The 18,647-nt window shown below is 47.8% G+C and overlaps 1 protein-coding gene across 9 annotated transcripts in view; it reads left to right on the top strand.

Annotated features, from left to right (window-relative positions):
- PCDHA5 (protocadherin alpha 5) overlaps positions 1-18,647 on the top strand; it is a 103,790-nt gene that overhangs the window by 55,172 nt on the left and 29,971 nt on the right. The window contains exon 1 of one of the 9 annotated variants that reach the window (XM_001507055.6): positions 1,848-4,472. The exons of the other annotated variants lie outside the window; for them this stretch is intronic. Within the exon in view, the coding sequence (XP_001507105.3) occupies positions 1,902-4,472 (2,571 nt within the window). The 5' untranslated portion in view covers positions 1,848-1,901. Of the gene's footprint in view, positions 1-1,847; positions 4,473-18,647 lie in introns of those variants that run through there. 9 annotated transcript variants of the gene reach the window in all.

The following is an 18,647-nucleotide window of genomic DNA, read 5'->3' as shown; positions in this document are numbered from 1 at the left end:
GGGAAAAAAATAATGGAGGAAATTGCTTGTAGGATAATCTAGACCACTTGCACTGGTTGGGCATGATGTCTGCTGTTCCTAAATGCCACCCGAGGGATATCTGGTACCTCTACCCTTTATAACCCCTGTAAGAGTTAACCTGCCTCCTCTTCATCCCGAGCAATGCAACATAGGTGAGAGAAGAGTAGACACTGGCTATCTGTTGTTTTGGGGTGGTGGTCGGGTTTTGGGGAGAGGGTATAGTTACTACTTTGAGATTTTTTTCCCTTTGAAATGATGACCCTGTTGAAAATCTGTAGTGAAATTCCAGAGAAGAAACTTGGAAGAAATTTTTTTTTTTAAAAAAGAAGCAGTGCTCCCTCCCCTCCTTCACCCTCTGAGTTCTTTTTCTTTCCATGTAGTGATGAAGTATAGGTTGTCAGTCCCTGGTTTCCCGGACAAGGATGAATTTGAGCTCCCTCTCCTCTTTGCTGATTCCTTCCCTCCTATTTGGGGACTGCAGCAGGATGGGGAAGTATCATGTTTCTCCTGGGACTCGAGCCAAAAAGTGGTCGGAAAAGGCACGCCAGCAGAGGAAAAGCAGGTCTGCTGAAGAAACATGTGTGTGGGTGGGAGGGGGTGCCTTAAGGTAGGGGAAAGGTTGGCGGGGGAGGAGATATGCGGAGATAGATCTGGGACTGTGTGGCAGGATGGGGGAGTCCATGTGAGCTAGGACAGTGAAAAAGAAGGGAATCGGAGCCGTCCAGGAGAATGACACAGCACTAGACATCCTCTATCAGAGCTTAGAGAATAGAAAGGGTATCTTGAGGGGTGGTTGAAAAGCAGCATCTCCGTCCACAGCGAGGAAGAAAAGCACAGGCAGCTGGGAGAGGAAGGAGTGGGAGGAAGATACTTAGGGGTAAGAAGCAAAGCTCGGTACTTTAGGGAAGAGGAGAATTCACAGGAGGAGGCAGAGTCGTGGAGATCTGTCTGTAGGGTGAGCCTGGCACTCAAGCCTGTTGTCCGGTAAAAAATAAGTAAATAAGCCCAAATCGAAGGGGTAAAGGCAGGGCGCGGGGAGGACAATCTTGCATTCCCCCCCACACCTTGCCCGAAACGTTTTCCTTCCTCTGTGGATCTCAGGGCGGAATGATTCCCCTACTCCCCTTGCTGCGAGGCCCGTGAGGCCTTCCCTTTTTAGAACTGGAGAACTGTACTCAACTGACACCCCTAGCAAGCCAGGGGCATGACTTGAAGCCGGTCCTTGCGAGTTTGGCGGCTGGGCGTTGGCCCCCGAGGAGTGGGTCTCCTGAGTTGAGTTGATCATTTCGACCGGTTGACTTTTGGCTCCTCCTCCCTCCAACCCCCTCCCACTTTCGCCAGCGCTTTGGGATCCGTCCGCGGTCTGCGTTTCTTTTGTCTGCGGGGCCGCTTCCTCCTCCTCCGCCCCCCTCCCCAAAAGAGGCTTTCCGAGGATCCTTCAGGAGGAGAGGGGGACGGGGGAGCCCGGAGCCGTGAGAAGGTGTCCGGCGCCCCCTCCCCACCCGGGGGAAAGGGAGGGCCGGGGAGGGGCGAAGGGGGGCCCGGCCCCGGGGCGGTGGGCTGGCAGCGGGGTCCGGTCACGGAAGGGAGGTGGAGGCAGAGGCATGGCGGGTTCTGTCCGTCGCCTCGGTGCTGAATTGGAAACGGTCCCGCTGGGCGCTCCGCCCCTCGCTCTCCCCTCTCCCCTCCTCGTCCCTCCCCCTGGAGCGGCAGAGGCGGCGGCAGGAAAGGGAGGAGAGGGGCGGGAGGGGCCGGGCATGGGGCGGCAGCCGAGGTCGGAGCCAGCCGGAGGGGCGGAGGATCTGGAGGGGCAGGGGGAGACGCCGGGGACCCTCGTCGGGGCCCCTTAGCGCCCGGGCGCGGCAAGGGGCTGCCCAGCCATGGAGCCGGGGGATGCCCGGAGGGGGCTCCTGCTCCCTCTGCCCCTCCCGCCCCCGCTGCCCGCCCTGCTGATGCCACCGCTGCTGCTGCTGATGCTGCTGCTGCTGCTGCTGCTGCTGCCAGGCCCGGGAGCCGCCCAGCTGCGCTACTCCGTCCCGGAGGAGCAGGAGCCCGGCTCCGTGGTGGGCAACGTGGCCAGGGCGCTGGGGCTGGAGCTGAGGCGCCTGGGTCCCGGCTGCCTGCGCATCAGCCACCTGGGCGCGCCCAGCCCCCGCTACCTGGAACTGGACCTGGCCAGCGGAGCGCTCCTGGTCAACCGGCGCATCGACCGGGAGGCCCTCTGCGAGGTGAGACCCCGCTGCCTGCTCAGCCTGGAGGTGCTGGCTCACAGCCCGGTGGCCGTGCGCGCCGTCGAGGTGGAGGTGCTGGACATCAACGACCACGCCCCCCGCTTCCCCCGGCCCGACTACCGGCTGCAGGTCAGCGAGTCGGCCGTGCCCGGGGCCCGCTTCCACATCGAGGGCGCCCAGGACCCCGACGTGGGCAGCAACGCCGTGCAGAGCTACCGGCTGAGCCCCAGCGAGCACTTCGCCCTGGACCTCAAGCCCCCGCAGGAGGACAGCAAGGTCCTGGAGCTGGTGCTGCGCAAGGGCCTGGATCGCGAGCGGGACGCCTGGCACCGCCTGGTGCTCACCGCCGTCGACGGGGGCAACCCGGCCCTGTCGGGCACGGCCCAGATCACCGTGCGGGTCCTGGACACCAACGACAACTCGCCCGCCTTCGGCCAGTCCACCTACCGCGTCCAGCTGCGGGAGGACGCCCCTCCGGGGACCCTGGCGGTCAAGCTGAACGCCTCCGACCCCGACGAGGGCTCCAACGGCCAGCTGGGCTACTCCTTCAGCAGCTACACGTCGGAGCGGGAGAAGCAGCTCTTCAGCATCGACCCTGGCACCGGCGAGCTACGGGTCAGGGGAGCCCTGGACTACGAGGAGGCCTCCTCCTTCCAGATCTACGTGCAGGCCACCGACCGCGGGCCCGTGCCCATGGCTGGCCACTGCAAGGTGCTGGTGGACATCGTGGACGTCAACGACAACGCCCCCGAGGTGGTGCTCACCGCCCTGTACAGTCCGGTCCCCGAAGACGCCCCCGCGGACACGGTGGTCGCCCTCCTGAGCGTCAACGACCAGGACTCGGGGCTCAACCAACAGGTGAGCCTCAGCCTGCCCACGCCGCTCCCCTTCGGGCTCCGCGGGCTGGGGACCTCCTACACGCTGGTGGTCAGCGGCCCGCTGGACCGCGAGAGGGTGGCCGCCTACAACATCACCGTGACGGCCACGGACGCGGGGAGCCCGCCGCTCTCCTCCCAGCGCACGCTCAGGGTGGACATCTCGGACGTCAACGACAACCCGCCGCGTTTTCCCCGAGCCGTCTACTCCATCTACGTGCCCGAGAACAACACCCCCGGGGGGCTGCTGGGCACCGTGAGAGCCACCGACCCCGACGCCCGGGAGAACGCCGAGGTCACCTACTCCCTCCTGGGCGGGGACATTCAGGGCCTGCCGGTCACTTCTTTTGTGTCCATCAACCCGTCCAGTGGCGACCTCTATGCCGTCAAGTCCTTCGACTACGAGAGGCTGAGGGAGTTTGACATCACCGTCCAGGCCCAGGACCTGGGGAGCCCGCCGCTGAGCAGCACCGTGACGGCCAACGTGTACGTGGTGGACCTGAATGACCATGCCCCCCAGATACTCTACCCTACCTCAGGCAACGCCTCCGCGGCAGCCACAGAGATGGTCCCTCGCAGCGCGGCCGCGGGCTACTTGGTCACCAAGGTCATCGCCATGGATTCGGACTCCGGCCAGAACGCCTGGCTCTTTTACCACCTGGCCCGGGCCTCGGACCCGGATCTCTTCCAGGTGGAGCTCCACACCGGAGAAGTCAGGACCACCCGCAAACTGGGAGAGGACCCCGGGGCGGCTTTCAACCTGACCGTTGTGGTCAGGGACAACGGCCAGCCGTCCCTGTCTTCGTCAGTGGCCATCAACGTCGCCGTGGTGGACAGGGTCTCCAAGATCCTCCCCGACCCCCGAAGGCACGTCAAGAATCCACGGACGTACTCCGAGATCACGCTCTATCTCATCATTGCGCTGAGCTCCGTCTCCTTCATCTTCCTCCTGACGATCGTTGTCCTGACGGCCATCAAGTGCTACCGTTACACCGCCTACGGGAGTTTGTGCTGCTCCAGCTTCTGCGGGGTCAGGGAGAGGTGTCCCGCCGAGCTCTACAAGCAGGCCAACAATAACATCGACTCCAGGATACCACACGGTTTGAAAGTCCAACCCCACTTCATTGAAGTGCGAGGCAACGGCTCCCTCACCAAGACGTACTGCTATAAAGCCTGCCTGACGGCCGGCTCGGGGAGCGACACGTTCATGTTTTATAACACGGGTGGGCCCGTGGGGCCGGGGCCGCAGGCGGGAATGACTGACAGCCGACACCTGACGGGACAGAGTGGGCAGAGCCCGCAGAACCTGATCGTTCTTAAAAAGGAGGCCGTCACTCCAAGCGAGGTGAGGGTGCAAGGGCTGATCACCTCCTGCTGCCTTTTGGGGAGGGGGTGACTGTCGCTTTCTGGAGGCGGGGGTGGAGAGGGGTCCCAAGAGGGGACTCCAACCCACTAACCGCTCGGTGGGCTTTGTTTTTCAGCAACTGCTTTCATTCCCCGGTTCGGGATCTGCAGGTGGAGCAAAAATCACTCCTTCCAGAGACCAGAGGGCATATATTATCGAAGAGCGTTTTGGTGGTCGTGTTTTTCCTATTCCCGTTTTTTTTTTTTTTCTGGATCCTCGGGGTTCTGTTCCAAAAGTGTCGGGAGATGACATAGTTCCCTATAAATATTTGATGTTAAAAACAGCTCTGATGAAGAAATAAAGCAGGATAGAGAATCAATAGGATATGCCAGGGCGATAGAAGAGCGGGTAATTTATTAAGCCCGATCAAGGGGAAGTGGCCAGAGTTGTGTGACTCATAGGGAGAGTTTACTTTTTGGATCTTACGTAGGGATTGTTTCCGAGGAGGCAGATTCTGGTACGGTGTTGGCGATCTATAAAGGAAGGTCTTAATTCGTCTATCTCGTTGACCTGGACATTTTCCCGCGCCCCTTGGCCCAGATCACGTTTAGGTGCCCTGTGCTGAACCAGATGTCCACCCCCTTGGGAGAGGTCATCGAATTCAGGGGAAATACAATCCCTTGCTGGCAAAGCCACATGGAGAGTCTATTCCCAGAAAGAAAGAAAAAAAAACGCAGTGTTTCTTGGCGTTCCCATGTTCTGGCCGCTTGTCAGCAAAATTTGCAGTGACTCCTTATGCCTTTCGCCTTCTTCCTCTTCCCCTTTTTCCTTTCTCTCTCCCTTCCCCCCACCACACACGCCTCCCTCCTCTCGCTATTTCGGAAACTCCTTCTGTTTTTCAGAGAACAGAAGGAAACGGATCCCTTCGTGACTCTGCCCTTATCCTAGTCTTCCCAACGGCTACCCCCAGGGCAAACGTTCGGGACGAGGGTGTGGGGATGGAGCCGCAGGGAAAACGGGAATTGCATTGTCTGCGGAAGCTCGGGGAGTTTCAGATTTAGGAGAGTGAAGGGGAAAAGCATAGAATGCTCAGAAGAGACTGGAGGAAGAGAAGGGAGAAAGGAAACATATATATAGTAAAACACCTCCTCCATGGTGCTCTACCACCTACATCTCGTCAGAGCCGCAGAGAATTTCACTGCCTTCATCTTGGGGTTCTCTTCGTAGCATGCTGTTCTCCTGTTAAAAGTGGCTTGATAATTGTGGTTAGGATTAGGAGCATCAGAACCTCTTAAAAGTAGGCCGCGGGATTGATTTAATAACGGTCCTTCCTATCCCCATCCCCATATACGGCTTCTGGATCTCAAATTTAGGTGGGCAAGGTTTGCAAAGAACTTGTCTTTCTGTGATGAAAGACAGACCATGGGCTAATTCTGATCTGAAAGGGAGAAACCCTGCATTTACTGGAATTGTTTTGGAGAGAATTCAGTAGGCACTGGACAAGTCGAACATTAACACGAGTAATGTATACGGGTGGGAGATGTGTGGGGGAAGGAGGGGGTGGAGGATAGACAGATCCGTATGTCTGTACTTGGTTGAAGGTAGCTTGGTTTCTTAGTTTTATTTGGAACTGTATTACTCAGGCTTAACAAGCATTTCTAGACTTGGATAGCAGGCATTTTGCTATGCCCTGACATCAGCATCTTTTCCTATAATTTCATAAATGCTGTAGGCAGTAGTTAATAATGCTTGTTTACAAAAAGGTACTTAAAAATCCATTGTACACTTTTCTATTTAGTGGGGAAAAGATCTATACTATATTTGTCTTGCCTTTTTTTAAAATGACACTTTTTTCCCCTCTTTTTATAGTAAAGTGCTTACTATGTCCCAGACAATGTTCTGGGGGTAGACACAAGCTAATCAGTTTGGATGCAGTCAGTGTCCCACACTGGGCTCACAGTTTCAATCCACATTTTACAGATGAGATAACTGAGGCCCAGAGAAGTTAAGTGACTTGCCTAAGGTCACATAGCAGACAAGCAGTGGAGCCAGGATTAGAACCCAGGTCCTTCTTACTCCCAGGCCCGTGCTCTATCCACTGGGCCATGCTGCTTCCTAAAAATTCCACTTGATGTTGCTGATAAGGGAGTTTTCAGGGGATAATGGGGCTAGGACTTAAGTTATCAATCAGTTAATCAATCATTCGATAGCATTTATTGAGCATTGCACTCTGAGCTTGGCAATTAACTGGGAAAGATTTCTGTGTAGGTTACAGATAAACTGATCGGAAATACTTCTCATGAACTGACACTAAGCAGACCCTGGAGGCAGATTGCAGAAGAATCCGTTTCCAGAATTCCTTAGGTCAGAACTTTGGTGAGCAAAGATGTCTGACTACTGAAACATGCGTAGCTTTAGAGCTAGAAGCTGATGAAATGCTTTTAACAAACCGTCGCGAACCTTTTAGGGAATTAGTGTCTGTTACATGTGATGAATAAGAAATTTTTTGGTGCGATGTCTCCCATAGTAATCGATGGACGATCCAGTCATGAAGACTGAAAGAATTGAGATGCTAGTGGCTTGGACATGCCATTCACACTCTCTCATCCCTGACTGATTGACTGCTAGTCGTGTTCCCGCTGGAGAAAAGGGTGCAGCAAGCAAGCAGGCAGGCTGAGGTTTGGCATTCTTGTGAAATCCAGATGAGAATTTCTCATTTCAAACCCACTTGCAGACAATTTTTTTTTTCCGGTGTAATCAGGTAGGGCGAGGCTCTAAACTGTCCTGAATGGATGTCACAGAGAAATGTCACAACTCTTCTTTCTTTTGGGAACCAGAATATGGAGCAGTTTAAAATACAAACTATGCTGTGATAAAATATACTGATCTTCAAATCATAGTAATAATAATACCATTTGTTTAGCATTTACTGGGTGCTGGGGTAGAAGTAATTACAGTAATATTTGTGCTATTTGTTAGGTGCTTACTATGTGCCAGACACTGTCCTAAGAGCTGGGGGTAGATAACACAATAAACAGACTGGACACAGTTCCTATCCCACAAGGGGCTCACAGTTTGAAGCTGGAGAAACTGAGGCACAGAGCAGTTAAGTGACCAGACTAAGGTCACAAAGCAAGCAAGAGGCAGAGCCAGGATTAGAACCAAGCCAGTTTTGATGAGTCTCTGTCCTGTAAAACTCACAGTATATTTCCATTGAGGAAACTGAGACTCAGAGAGGGTGAGTGATATTCCCAAGGTCACATAGGCCAGTGGCAGAAATGAGACTCACACCTGGGCCTCATAATTCCCAGTCTGTGCCCCTTCTACTAGACCATGCTGCCTCCCAAATGAAATTATAACAGAAAGGTTTGCTGTTGTGTTTTTGCTGATAAGATTTTATAGTAAGAAAAAAGATTATTTCTTCCTCTATCCTTATAAATTCAGTGAAGAGCCTTCATATTTAAGGCTTATGAAGTAACACTTAATACCACAGGTCTGGGTCATTACTGTAACATAAGAAAATGGAGCAAGCTCAGTGGGAGGTTCAGGAAGAAATCTGTGAGAGAGATCCAGGCCATACAGTATTTGCAAATTATCTAGCGCAGCTGATGTCTCTGGTTCCAGGCTAGATTAAGAGTTCACAGCATCACATTTGAAACCTTGGTTTATTGATCAGCAATCCGTGGAATTTTAACATGTGGATATTCCTGGATATTGCTGCCATATTAATGGGTCTCCCTAATTCCTGCTGTTTCTTATTTCTTTAGAATTGGAACACATGTGGTGTTCTAAAGGACTAATCCTATCTGCTGAAGAAGCACAGGGAAGGCTCAGTGTAATAAGTGCTGTCCTCCAGAGTTGATATCTCTTATATTTATCACTGGCAAGCCTTAAGCATCTTTTAACCCTGATTAGCTTGTCATATAATAAGCCATTAGTGATAATATTAATAGTAGTAATAAGTGGTGGTGGTGGAACCAGTAGTGGTATTGAGTAATAGTAGTAATACCAGTAATTGTATCTTTTGAGCACATACTGGATGTAGTGCACTGTGCTAAATCTTAAGGAAAATACACCAGAAACCTAAGACATGATCCCTCACAAGGAACTTACGCTCTAATGGGGGGGAACACTAAAATTAATTATCGATGCCTATGTCTGTCTCCCCCACTTGAGGACAAGTTTCTTCAATCGATCAATCGATTGTATTGATTGAGCATTTACTGTTTGCAGAGCACTGTTCTAAGTGCTTGGAAGAGTACAAAATAACAGAGTTGGTAGACACATTCTCTGCCCACAACGAGCTTACAGTCTAGAGGGGGAGACAGATACAGATATCGATACATGAATTATGGATATGTACATAAATGCTCAAGTGCTCAAGTTCCTTGCAAGCAGGATCATGTCTACCAACTCTGTTGTACTCTCCCAGGTGCTTAGTACGTACTGTGCGTATAGTAAGTGCTCAAGAAATACCATTGATTGCTTGAAATATACAATAATGGACTTTGAATAAATAATTGAATACACAGTTGATTATAAGTGTACATACACAAGTGCTGAGGATGGATATAATAACCTATCTATAAATAAATCTAGAAATATCCTGCTAGGAGATGTTACTCCTCTTTTAATAGTCCTACATGCTTTCATATAGGTCACCCAAAGGAAACTAATGGCCAATTGCAGATTGTCCTCTGCTTCCCCACAGTGCAAACTAGAGGATCTTCCGAAGTTTCACGAGCCCCACAGCTCAAAGGAATGTGTGGGGTGGTGTAGCTGGAGCCAAACACAGCAACCCACCCGCTGGCTCTCCAACAACAAAAAGACACACTTCCCACAGCCTGGATTTTGGCTGTAGAAACCAGCTCAGAAAATGGACCATGGTTCTAAGCCTCATCATTTAGGACCTAAAAGCAATAGAAAGGAGTTGAAAGAGAAGTGGGTCATGACCTAATAATAATAACTGTAGTATTTGTTAAGCACTTACTCTGTGCCAGGCATTGTAGTAAGTGCTAGGATGGATACAGGCAAATCAGGTTGGAAACTGTCCCTGTTCCACATGGGGCTCACAGTCTCAATCCCCATTTTATAGTTGAGGTAACTGAGGCACAGAGAAGTGTAGCAAAATGTCACACAGCAGACAACGTTATGCAGCTGGAATTAGAACCCATAACCTTCTGACTCCCAGGCTCATGCTGTATCCACCACACCGTGCTGCTTACCTGCATATAATTCTTCACAGGACAATGGGTGTATCCTCTGTAGTACTGAAGGATGGGGGTGAGAAAGGAGAGGTTGAGAGAGGGACCATGGGGACAAACTCCTGGCCAAGGGACTAGGAATGATCCCTAGAGAGTTTGTGGTTATGACAAGTTTTAGATGAAGGTACTAAATGGTACTCTAGTGGCTTCTTTTATGTGTGTGTTAATTGTTAAGTGCTTATTGTGTGCCAGGCACTGCTCTAAGCACCAGGGTAGATACGAGAGCATCAGGTTGGAATAGTCCATGTCTCATATGGGGCTCACAGTCTTAATCCTCATTTTATAGATGTGGTAACTGAGGTACAGAGAAGTTAAGGGGCTTGCCCAAGGTCAGGAGTTAATGTAATATTGTTATCAGTGTCAAAAACACCCCCAGCTTTGCCACTGCATTTTCATTTACTTTTCAGCTAGAATGTTGTTATGGAATTAGGGGATGTGAGGCTGTCTGGATAAGGATATGCATTTAAATGTGTGTGCACACACTCATTGGAATGAGTACCACAGCACAAGTTTTCCTTAATGCAGATTTATGCAAATATGCATTCCCTGAATTTTAGGAAAAATTGCACCCCCGCAACCCCCTATAAAAAGTTTGTACATACCTTACACCCTTTATGTCACTTAAACATTAACTCACGTATATATCCATTTTACCTTTTCCTCTTATTTCTAATTTATCTTAGGATCTGCTTCCTTTGATAAATTACAAGTTACTAGAGGCAGGGATCATGTCTTCTAATTCTATTCTAATTCCCAGGTGCATAGTACAGTGCTTTGCATGTAGTAGGTACTCAATAAATACTATTTACCGCGTAACAGATTGTAAGCTCTTTGAGGGCAAGAATCATGTCTACTAACCCTACTCTACTCTCCTAAGGACCTTAGACAGTGCTCAGCACACAGGAGCTTGATAAATCCTATTGACTGAAAACAGTTGCACTGTGTGCAGGGCAGTGTACTAGATGCTTAGGGGGCACATAGAAGAAATTAGCATTGAATGATGGCAAAATTACTTTCAGGGAGTAATTTATGCTCCGGAGGAGAACTGGCTCCAACATATGTCCATTTTACAGATGGTGGAAGTGGCAAATTAAATTTTAGATAGAGGAGAAAATAAAGAAAAAGATATGTACCTAAGTGCCACTGACTGTAACATCCCAAATCTACTTTATCCTGTTTTCTAGTTCATGCCATATTTATGATGTTTGGATGCCTCTAGCCTTCCCTTTACCCTGATGAAAGGACAAACCTGCAGGCAGCATCTGGTGTAATGCTGGGCTCTCAGCAGCGATGCATCCTAACTAAGGCTTGTCCCCTCCCATGCTGACGCTTGTACAGAAAAAAACAGACTGGGTTCTGGGCATTGATTTCAAGTTGCCAGCATCTTGTGCCCTTGTGGTGAGTAGTTTTGATACTTTGAGCAAGGAAAGGGGCATTAGATTGAGGATTGGGAAGCACATCTGCAGCTGGCTTCAGTAGGGCCTCTCGATTGAAGGTCTTCCAGCAGCTGGATCCATGCAGCATCATCATCCTCATCATCAATTCTATCAACAGAATTTACATTATACATATAGGTGTTGTAGTATAATATGATTATATGATTATAGTATAGTATGGTATAATCAATCAATTAATTAGCAGTATTTATTGAGCACCTATTTTGTGTAGAACAGTATACTGAGCTCTTGGGAGAGTACAAGGGAGTTAGTAGACATGAGGCCTACCTCCAAGGAGCATAAAATCTTGTTTACAATCTTATGTCATTATCGCCATCATCAGTGGTATCAGTTGGACATCCCCTGAGGTAAAAGCATTGCCCTAAGCCCTAAACCAGAGTGCTTCCTGTCCTCCAAGAACTTACAATCTACTGTAACAGAAATAATTTCCAAATAGTGGGAGCAGGAGGAAAAACTCCGATAAAATACATAGTCACACAAATGTATAGAAAACTCAACTGGGCTCCCCTACTGCACTCATAACTAAGTCATGAGACAACTCATAACTTGTCTCTAGGAATCAATAACATGAACTCACTTATGTTTGGTGAAGTGACCTTTCCTTCCTTGGAGTTGTGCACCACTGTTTTCTGTCCTTCTAATTCTCTCCTCAAAGTCTGAGCCTTTCAAAGGCTCAGTATTCTCTGACTGAACAAAAGTGATGCAGGACCACTGGTTCTTCATCTTATAAGCAGCATCGGTTCCTTCCTGACTCTTCAGGCCCAGGGCTTTGGACTCTAGGGAGAAGGAACCATGAGCAAGAGGAGAACTACTGTGATAACAGGGCCATTACTGAAGACTAAGAGGACCAAGCAGTTTCCACTTGACCAAAATTTATTACCTATATTTTAAAGGGATATATATTATTAACATGTATATATATATTCATTTAATTTCACCTGTTAATTTCACTGGTAGGTCTCACAGATTCTTCAGAGGGGAAATGGCGCTCTGGATTTGCAAATGTATTAGTTCGCCAGGAAGCCCTGCTGCTGGTGAGTGGAAAGGACCTGACTCTGGGAATCGGGAGGCCTGTGTTCTAGTCCTGCTTCTGCCTGGAACTGAATCAAGTGGAGCAATACCGCACAAGCACTTTGCAGTAAAAACAAATCCCTGCCATTTGTTTGCTCATTGCACTCCAGGCCTCAGCAGAAACACAGTGTATAGCCACTGTAGATAACAGAAGTAACACTGCATAAGCCATTGACATTATTGTCAATTCTCCTGCATGGCTTTTGGGCCTGAGACTTCATGGCTGAGGCCCTTCCATCATTCAGAAGAAGCAGCATAGCTAAGTGGGTAGAGCACAGGCCTGGGAGTCAGAAGGGCCTGGGTTCCAATCCCAACTCTGCCACTTGTCTGCTGTGTGACCTTGGTCATGTCATTCAACTTCTCTTTCAGTTACCTTATCTGTAAAATGGGGATTAAGACTGTGAGCCCTACTAAATATATTACCAGTTAAGGGGAAGTCAAGGAGCTTAAAGATATGTACATAGAGGTGAGAGTAGTAAGTGCCCTAGTGTCTAAGTGATGCAGAAGTGCTGAAGTGGCAAAAGAGAGGCAGAAGATGAGAGATTGAAAAGGAAAGACCCCCCTGGAGGAGATGTGACATCAAAAGAGTACTAGAATGCTACTGGCTGATTCTTTTCAGGTGTGTTAATTTTAAAGGTGTTTCATCAATTATCCTGAGATCAATCAATCAGTGATATTTATTGAGCACTTTCTGTGTACTGAGCACTGCACTAGATGCATGGGAGGGAACAATACAGTGCAATTGATATACACATTCCCTGCCCACAGGGAGCTCACAGCATAGAGGAGGTTACCCTAAGAAAGCTACAGTAGAATTCTTTTGTCTCGCCTTTATCAACTAAATCCCATGAAAAAGGAAATCGAAGTGTTGCTTGCAATATAGAATTTCAGGCCTTTAATTTATTGCTCTAATGTGGTTGTTCATGATAAGAAGATTGTTTCACTGACCGAATCTGGGAATCATGAATTTCCAAGGAGATATCATCTAGGCTCATTATTTGAAATTCATCCGTAAATAGATGATTCTTGCTTTTCTAGCTGTTGGTTGGTAAGAATGTTTTAAAAAGATAAAGTCTTCTTTGTGTCTACTGCCAGTCACTAAAACTGTGCTGCTTCCAGGTTCCCTTGTACTTTCCCAGGTGCTTAGTGCAGTAGTTCGCATTCAGTAGGTGCTCCATCAATATGACTGATTTCCGGATTGTACTCCTCTCTGGTTATTCATAGCAGTGATACTGGTATGTGAAAGGACTAGAAACAGTATGTGGCTAATAGGTCTTTTTTCTTGGCAAGATGATTAAAAAATTAAATGTGTGTTGTTGAGTAAAGATGGCTTTTGTGATGGGGTGAGTTAATCAGGGAGCCTGGAGTAAATTGTTCTGATAGAGCCATGTTCTTCCAGTGGGGTTACAATCCTCTCCCTGATGAGCGAGTTAAAGCAATTTTAATCACAAATCCGCCACCCTATCTTCTTGCGGTTGGCAGTGTACACTGAGCGGATGCTAGCATACTTCTCAAATGAGCCCACACAGCTGACAAGCTAACACAAGCCCTGCTGATAGTGGAGAGTGCACTTGTGATGATGGTGATTAATAAGAAGTATTTCTGGAGTACATTCATTTTTGCTAAATGCTTTCCCATCATTTTATCAGGTGCTCTTTAGTCAGATCCCTGAGAGATGATAGAGGCCTTTCTTTTCTTTGAATCTGTCCTTTAGCTCACACAAGGCTACCCACTGGGAAGGCACCAAGGGTCAGGGGAAAGAGTGCAGGACTGGACATCAGGAGACCCAGGTTTGAGTCCCTCTTCTATCACCGGCCTGCTGTGTGAGCTTGAGCAAGTACTTAACCTCTCTCTGAGTCTTACTTTCCTTATTTTAAAATAGGGATAAAATGGATTATGAGCTCCTTAGAGAATAGGAACAGTGCTTCATCTCATAACCCTGTATCTCATTTCTCAACATATAGTAAGGATTAAATAGTAGCTGCCTGAACATCTTCTTGTGATATTTCCATGTGCTTACCACCCTTTGGATGTTTCTTTTGTTTTAAAGTATTCTGAGAGCCTTATCTTGAAGCATGAAGAATGGGAAGGATTCTGACCTAGTGTTAATTGCTACTGTTACTACAGCTCATGTCTATCAAAGGCAAGTGTTAGCCAGAAACTCCAATCAATGACAGATTCAACTGTAACTCTTTGGGCTGCTTTCCCATTGTCCGGAAGTGAAATGATGTAGGATTTCTGGCCATTACCCCAAGTTTGCTTCCATGGATGGTTATTGCTACTAGTGCTTTCGGGATTATTTCTCCACTTGACCTATCATTTTCCAGATAGCCTTTAATTGGACACATCCTACTCTTTACTAGGTACCAGTAACAATTTTTGTGATGAAGTAATTCTGAGAGGCATACAAGGGAATAATAGTGATATTTATGAAGCATTTAGTATGTGTCAAGAGCAGGTGGAGATTCAAGAAAATCAGATCAGACAATATCTCTGACATGGTGGGAGAACATCATCATCATCATCATCATCATTACCGAAGGTTTTTATTGAGCATTTATTTTGAACAGAGCACTATACTAAGTGCTTAGGGCAATACAGTAGAAAATTAGGCATGGAACCCTCTACTCAGACTTTACCCTTCAATGGGAGGAGCTAACAAGAAGATCTCTTGTCCCCATTTTCAGATAAGGCAACTGAGGCCCAGAATGGATAAATGTGAGATCATACAGTCGACTAATGAGGGGTAATGCATGGGAACGAAAGAACATGGTTTTGTCATTACTGCAAGTATGTCAACCTGGAATGTATACTTTGAGGCTGCCTATGGTCCCCAGGACAAGGGGCCCGAGGCAGAAAGTGGAGTTAGAGGAAGTGCAGTAGAAGTAGCCCCTCCTCTACCTCCACCAGTTGCCGTTCTGGATTGGTTGGGTTGTTGTGTTTGTTGCTGCTCTTCAGGATTCTGGGAATCTGGGGTTTGCTCTACGAAGGGGATAAAAGGGAAGAGGGGAGATAGGGAGTTCAATGGAGAGGGTGGTGTTGAGTATGTCGATCTGTGCATCAGAAGAAGGTAATTTGGATATGAAAACTAAATAGGGTAGGATGGCTGTGGAATATTGTGGGGGGTGGTCAAAAGAATGGTGGCATCTGTGGAGGAATAAGACAGATTTGCAAGGGTTGGGTGTATGGGAAAGAGCAAATGAGGAGGTTATGGTCTGATGGAGGAAGTTCAGAATTGATGAGGGTAGATATTGCACTTTTACTAAAGATTATAAAATCAACTCTGTGGCCACAATGGTGAATTTGTGAGGTGGGGTGAAAAGGTCATTGGAGTAGAGGAATGAGAGGAGGTGGACAGTGGAAGGATCGTTGGGGACATCCACATGAATATTGAAGTCTCCCAGGATCAATATGGGGATGGAGAATGAGAGAAGGAATGTGAGAAAGAGATCACAATAGTTCAGAAAATTGGAGGAGGGGCCTGGGAGGCAGCAGTTGACTGTGACTAGTAATTGAACTGGGTGGCTGAGGCGGTTGATATGGGCTTCAGAGGAAGGGGAAGAGAAGGATGGGTGAGGTGAGATGGTGCAAAAGCAGCATTGGGGAATGAGGAGGAAACAGATTCCTCTCCCAGTGAATCTGGAGGAGTGGGAGATGATGACGCCCCCTCTAGAGAGGGCAGCAGGGGAGTCTGTCATCCGGGGAGAACCAGATTTCAGTGATGACGAGGAGTAGGGCTTGGACCAGGAACAGATCAATGATGAAAGAAAGCTTTCCCGTGATATAGCAGGAGTTCCACAGGCCTCACTTGGCTGAGGCTGTGAGGAGGGTATGTGTGTTGAGGTGGGAGGGTGGGGGTCAGTGCGAGGGGTAGGAAGGTGTTAAATGGAGTGAGCTGGTGGGGGGCCGGTGCGGGGTGGGGAGCAGTGGATGAAAGGCAGCTCTGGGACAGAATAACAAGGATGGTGAGGGGGAGAAGGGTGGGAGGGGTTGAATGAGGCCTGTAATAATAATAATAATAATAATAATATTTGTTAAGCGCTTACCATGTACCAAGCACCGAACTGAGGCCTGTAATAATAATAATAATTATGGTATTTGTTAAGTGCTTACCATGCGCCAAGCAGTGTTCTAAGTATTGGGGTTCTAAACCATGCTCCTTCAAACTAAGGGAAAGTCTGGAGCTGTAGTAGTTGATCTGTAGTTGACTGAAGCAGCGTGGCTCAGTGGAAAGAGCCCAAGCTTGGGAGTCAGAGGTCATGGGTTCTAATCCTGACTCCACCGCTTGTCAGCTGTGTGACCTTGGGAATGTCACTAAACTTCTTTGTGCCTCAGTTACCTCATCTGTAAAATGGGAATGAAGACTGTGAGCCCTACATGGGACAACCTGATTACCTTGTATCTACCCCAGCGCTTAGAAAAGTGCTTTGCACATAGTAAACGCTTAACAAATACCCGCATTATTATTATTACCTGTAGAGTCCAGTGGCCCACTAAATTTCTCTAGTAGGTGAAGACTCAGCAGCTCCCAGCTGGGGGCAATCCACAAATAATAATACCGTTGGTATTTGTTAAGCGCTTACTATGTACAGAGCACTGTTCTAAGCGCTGGGGTTGATACAGGGTAATCAGGTTGTCCCACGTGAGACTCACAGTTAATTCCCATTTTACAGATGAGGTAACTGAGGCACAGAGAAGTTAAGTGACTTACCCACAGTCACACAGCTGACAAGCGGCAGAGCCGGGAGTCGAACCCATGACCTCTGACTCCCAAGCCCGGGCTCTTTCAACTGAGCCACGCTGCTTTATAATTAGCAAATAATTATAGCGACTGTCCACGGTGAATGGGGTAGAGCTTATCAAGTCGTTAGTTGCAATGGATGATATCTGTAGCGTTGTTATCTCCTTGTTGAGTTACTGTACTGCTTCTGTAACAGGGCGACAGGTTCCCGGAGTGCGAAGGGGTGGAGGTCTTGGGGCGAACTGACGATTCCTTCCTTTTGCAGTCCCAAATTCCAGCTGCATGGCCGTTGCTGAATCAGAGAAGCAGCGTGGCTCAGTGGAAAGAGCCCGCGCTTGGGAATCAAAGGTCATGAGTTCTAATTCTGACTCTGTCACTTGTCAGCTGGGTGACTTTGGGCAAGTCACTTAGCTTCTCTGTGCCTCAGTTCCCTCATCTGTAAAATGGGGATTAAGACTGTGAGCTCCACATGGGACAATCTGATTACCTTGTATCCCCCCAGCGTTTAGAACAGTGCTTGGCACATACTAAGCGCTTAACAAATGCCATTATTATTATCTGACTCAATAATTATGATTATCGTTGTTGTTGTTAAGTGTTAAGTGCTTATATTGACCACTTTGTTCATAGCATTTATTCATTCAATCGTATTTATTGAACGCTTTCTGTGTGCAGAGCACTGTACTAAGCACTTGAAATGTACGATTCAAGAACAGAGACATAGCACTAAGTACTGGAGAAAGGGTTCAGAGATAATCAGAGGCAACGTGACCTAGGGGAAAAGCCCAGAACTAGGAATCAGGATACCTTGGTTTTAATCCTATTACTTACTGCTGTTTGACTTTCGGCAAATCATTCATCCTCTCTAGGCCTCAGTTCCCTCATCTGTAAAACGGGGATAACATCCCTGTTCTCCCTCCTTCTTAGACTGTGAGCCCATTATTGGGCAGGGATTGTCTCTATCTCTTGCCGAATTGTACATTCCAAGCGCTTAGTACAGTGCTCTGCACATAGTAAGCGCTCAATAAATACAATTGAATGAATTAGACTGTGAATTTTGTGTGAATTTCAGCAGACGGGACCTGACAACCCAATTATCTTGTATTAGTAGAGTATTTAGCACATCATAAGCATTTAATAAATACCATTATATTTATAAATCGTTTCAGATTATTGGATGAAGCTAAATTCAGGTAGCCTTTGAATTTACGACCTGATTGTTTCCCAGAAACCACATCCAGAGTTGGAACACTATAAATGGAACCAATTTCCTATTAGGAATAATGTTATAAATGGGGATTTGTTCCTGAACCAAGGTCGACTGCCCTATTTTTGCTGGAATTTACTCAATTATATACTCAGTCAATTATAGATGAGTACTATAACTACATTAATCTATTTATAGTGAATCGGAGAGATTTCACCAAAGGGTAGCTAAATTTTACTTTATCGGAAGTAAAATGGACACTTCCTGTGACCTCTCTGTGATTAAGCAAACCCCCCAATATTTTCATCTCTTAGCCTCTGAAGCATCCCTCATCCCTGGCCCATTTAAATTTTTCCCCACTCTCCCATTGCATCACAGTTTTTAAAATTATCTCCCCATTTCCTCACAGCTTCCATGAACCACCCTCCTCCCCTA

This window comes from Ornithorhynchus anatinus, chromosome X2, assembly GCF_004115215.2.
Source record: "Ornithorhynchus anatinus isolate Pmale09 chromosome X2, mOrnAna1.pri.v4, whole genome shotgun sequence".
NCBI classification, from domain to species: Eukaryota; Metazoa; Chordata; class Mammalia; order Monotremata; family Ornithorhynchidae; genus Ornithorhynchus; species Ornithorhynchus anatinus.
Note: the sequence above shows the minus strand (reverse complement) of the source record. Positions and strands in the feature narration are given on the sequence as shown.